The sequence below is a fragment of the Lipotes vexillifer genome, unplaced genomic scaffold (genome assembly GCF_000442215.2).
Source record: "Lipotes vexillifer unplaced genomic scaffold, Lipotes_vexillifer_v1.1 scaffold98, whole genome shotgun sequence".
NCBI lineage: Eukaryota > Metazoa > Chordata > Mammalia > Artiodactyla > Lipotidae > Lipotes > Lipotes vexillifer.
Window position 1 is genome coordinate 1,873,670 of NW_006799611.1, and position 2,489 is coordinate 1,876,158.

Consider the following 2,489-nt stretch of genomic DNA (forward strand, 5'->3'; position numbering starts at 1 on the left):
AGTTTTGAGATAGAGTGCCTCTGATTCCTGCTGCGACCACAGCTTCTCCAGAGTTGCGCTCATGTGGCACACTCAACACCAGCAACACCCAAAAAACATAAGCTTCCCCTCCCTGGAGCAGTTTTACCTGATGCTTGAAGTGTCTCTTGGGAGTTATCTCCTGTGAACAGCCTTCCCTGTAGCCTAGCAGGTGGATTTATGACAACTTCTACAGCACAGCACCACAGTGAGTTCTCTGCCATCCAGTGGGCCATAGCTGTGCCCTCTCCAGCCCAGCAAGGCCTGGGTCTCAACCCTGGGTGTGGTAGCAGCTCCTTTTTTTTTTTGGCCGTGCCACACGGCTTTCAGGATCTTAGTTCCCCAACCAGAGATCGAACCTGGGTCCCAGAAGTGGAAGCACCAAGTCCTAACGACTGGAAATTCCCAGTGGCTGCTCCTTATACCTGCTATTCCTGTATTCTGTAGAGTTCTAATCCCCTGTTACCCCAATGCCCAATTAAAATTAGTAATTCTTTATATTAAACTTTCTCTATTCAAGTTACTGAGTGGTTTCTCTTTCTGGATTGGACCCAGACACACGCAGATCACCCCACCCCCAACCCCCAGGCTCTGCCAAAGCTGTAGTGCAGCTAGGAAAGGGGTGTGCAGGGCCAGGCACATAGTAGGTGCTCAGGAAAGCAAAAATGAATGGATCATGGGGAACCCTGACACCCTCAGAGTGATGCTCACAATATCATGTCATTTTTGACTCTGACCACTGCCCCCTCTCCCAACCTCCCATTCACCTTCACTCCCCACCCCCACCCCCTGCACAGCACTCCACAGTCACCTTCTCGGCCAGTCCTTTACCACAGATGGACCAGTCCAAGTCTAGGAGGACAGAGGTGGACCTGGGCCCAGAGAGAGGCAGGAGCTTGCCCAGGCCACACAGATCAGTGGCCACAGCAGGGCTCACACCAGGGTCTCCCAGGCATCAGCAGCTTCTCGGCAGGGAAGACAGACTTGTAGCACCTGGGTCTGAGGCAGGTCCAAAGGAGCCCATTTCATGGAGGGAAGTAAGAAGCTGAGATGGGGACAAGAAATGAAGGGGGACTTACTTTGTTGCTACTCATCTCTCTCCGGCGTCTGCTGAGGGGCAGGGGCCAGCGTCCTGCAGGTAGCCCAGGGGGCAGGGGTGTGGGGTCACACCTGCAAGCCACAGAAAGAGTTATGGCCTGGGTGCCCTCCCCCAAGTCCAGCTGGTCCTAGGCTACACCGTCCCCAGCCCTGCCAGCCCTCTTACCCACCCATGACTTCAAGGCTCAGGGCTGTACCCATTTTGCAGGTGGAGACACTGAGGCCCAGAAAGGGCAGGAACTGGCCTGATGTCATACAGCCAGGTGGTGGCAGAGCCCTGCCTCTGTCTCTGCCCGGGCACTCTCCCACTCTGCTCGAAGGCTGCTGGCAGGCCTAAAACTGGCTCCCTTGCTGGGGGGGCCTGCCCCCCACCCAGCAGGAGCCCCATTCACACCCCTACTCTAAACCCTGTCTTATGTTCCTGAGGCCTGGGAATAACATTCCTTGTAGGTCCCTAAACTCCTCTACACTCATACCCTTCCAGGTCTTGCATAAACTGGTCCCTCTGACTAGAACACCCTCCACAATGTTGTTCATGCCCACTCATCCTCCAAGCCTGAGGTGGGCCAGGAATGTCCCCTGCGTGCCACCTCCCCGCTGAGAGCTCTCTGAGGTCGCACCTGGTACAGGGCCTCACATCCTCTGCTGTGTCTCCAGAGCCCTGGAGATGGGTGCAGGAGGACTGCTGAATGACTTCATTCTTATCTTTTTTTTCCCCTTTGACTTTGTTCATTAATAAGATCTTGGGGGTTAAGGACTCAGACTCATCTGTCCAATGGTTATAATCACAGCCCCACCCTGGGGCACGGTGGGGTCCGGGACCATACAAGCCCAGCTCTGCTCCTCACTCCCCAACGCCCCCGCTCATCCATGCAGGACGCAGCTTCTATGCAGATTTCAATTTCCCCACCTGTCAAAAGGGAGTAAGTACTTGTGTCCAGCCACCTCCAGCAGATTCGAGGCCAGAAGGCACTAAGGGAAGGAGAGTGCGCAGAGAGAGAAACTGGGGCCCAGGAGCTTCCCAGCTCCGTCCTTCCCTCCAGGGGCCTCCCATCTCCCGCCACTATCTCCGCCCCCTGACCTAGCAGCTGTTTACTCCTACACCGCCACCAGGAATAGCCACAGAACCCCAGACCAAAGGAGGTGCCCCCACGCCGCTCCTGATTGGTTGGGACTTAACTCCGCCCACCACCCAACCCCGCCCCCTCTCCTCGGGAGCCCCCTCCTCCCAAGCCCAGCTTCAGATTTCTCCGCAGCCAGGCTTCGCAGCCAGCCTTCAAAGCCATGCAGGGAGGCCCTCGGACTCTCATCCGGACTCTCACAGGGTCCAGTCCCTGCGGCACAGATCAGGAAACTGCGGCTCATCAGAAGGG

General features: G+C 56.4%; 1 protein-coding gene across 1 annotated transcript in view; it reads right to left on the minus strand.

Moving 5' to 3' along the window:
* Window positions 1-2,489, minus strand: part of ST6GALNAC6 (ST6 N-acetylgalactosaminide alpha-2,6-sialyltransferase 6) — an 18,722-nt gene that overhangs the window by 14,363 nt on the left and 1,870 nt on the right. Inside the window, exon 3 of the mRNA XM_007471745.1 lies at window positions 1,098-1,188. Within this exon, the coding sequence (XP_007471807.1) occupies window positions 1,098-1,188 (91 nt within the window). The remainder of the gene's footprint in view (window positions 1-1,097; window positions 1,189-2,489) is intronic.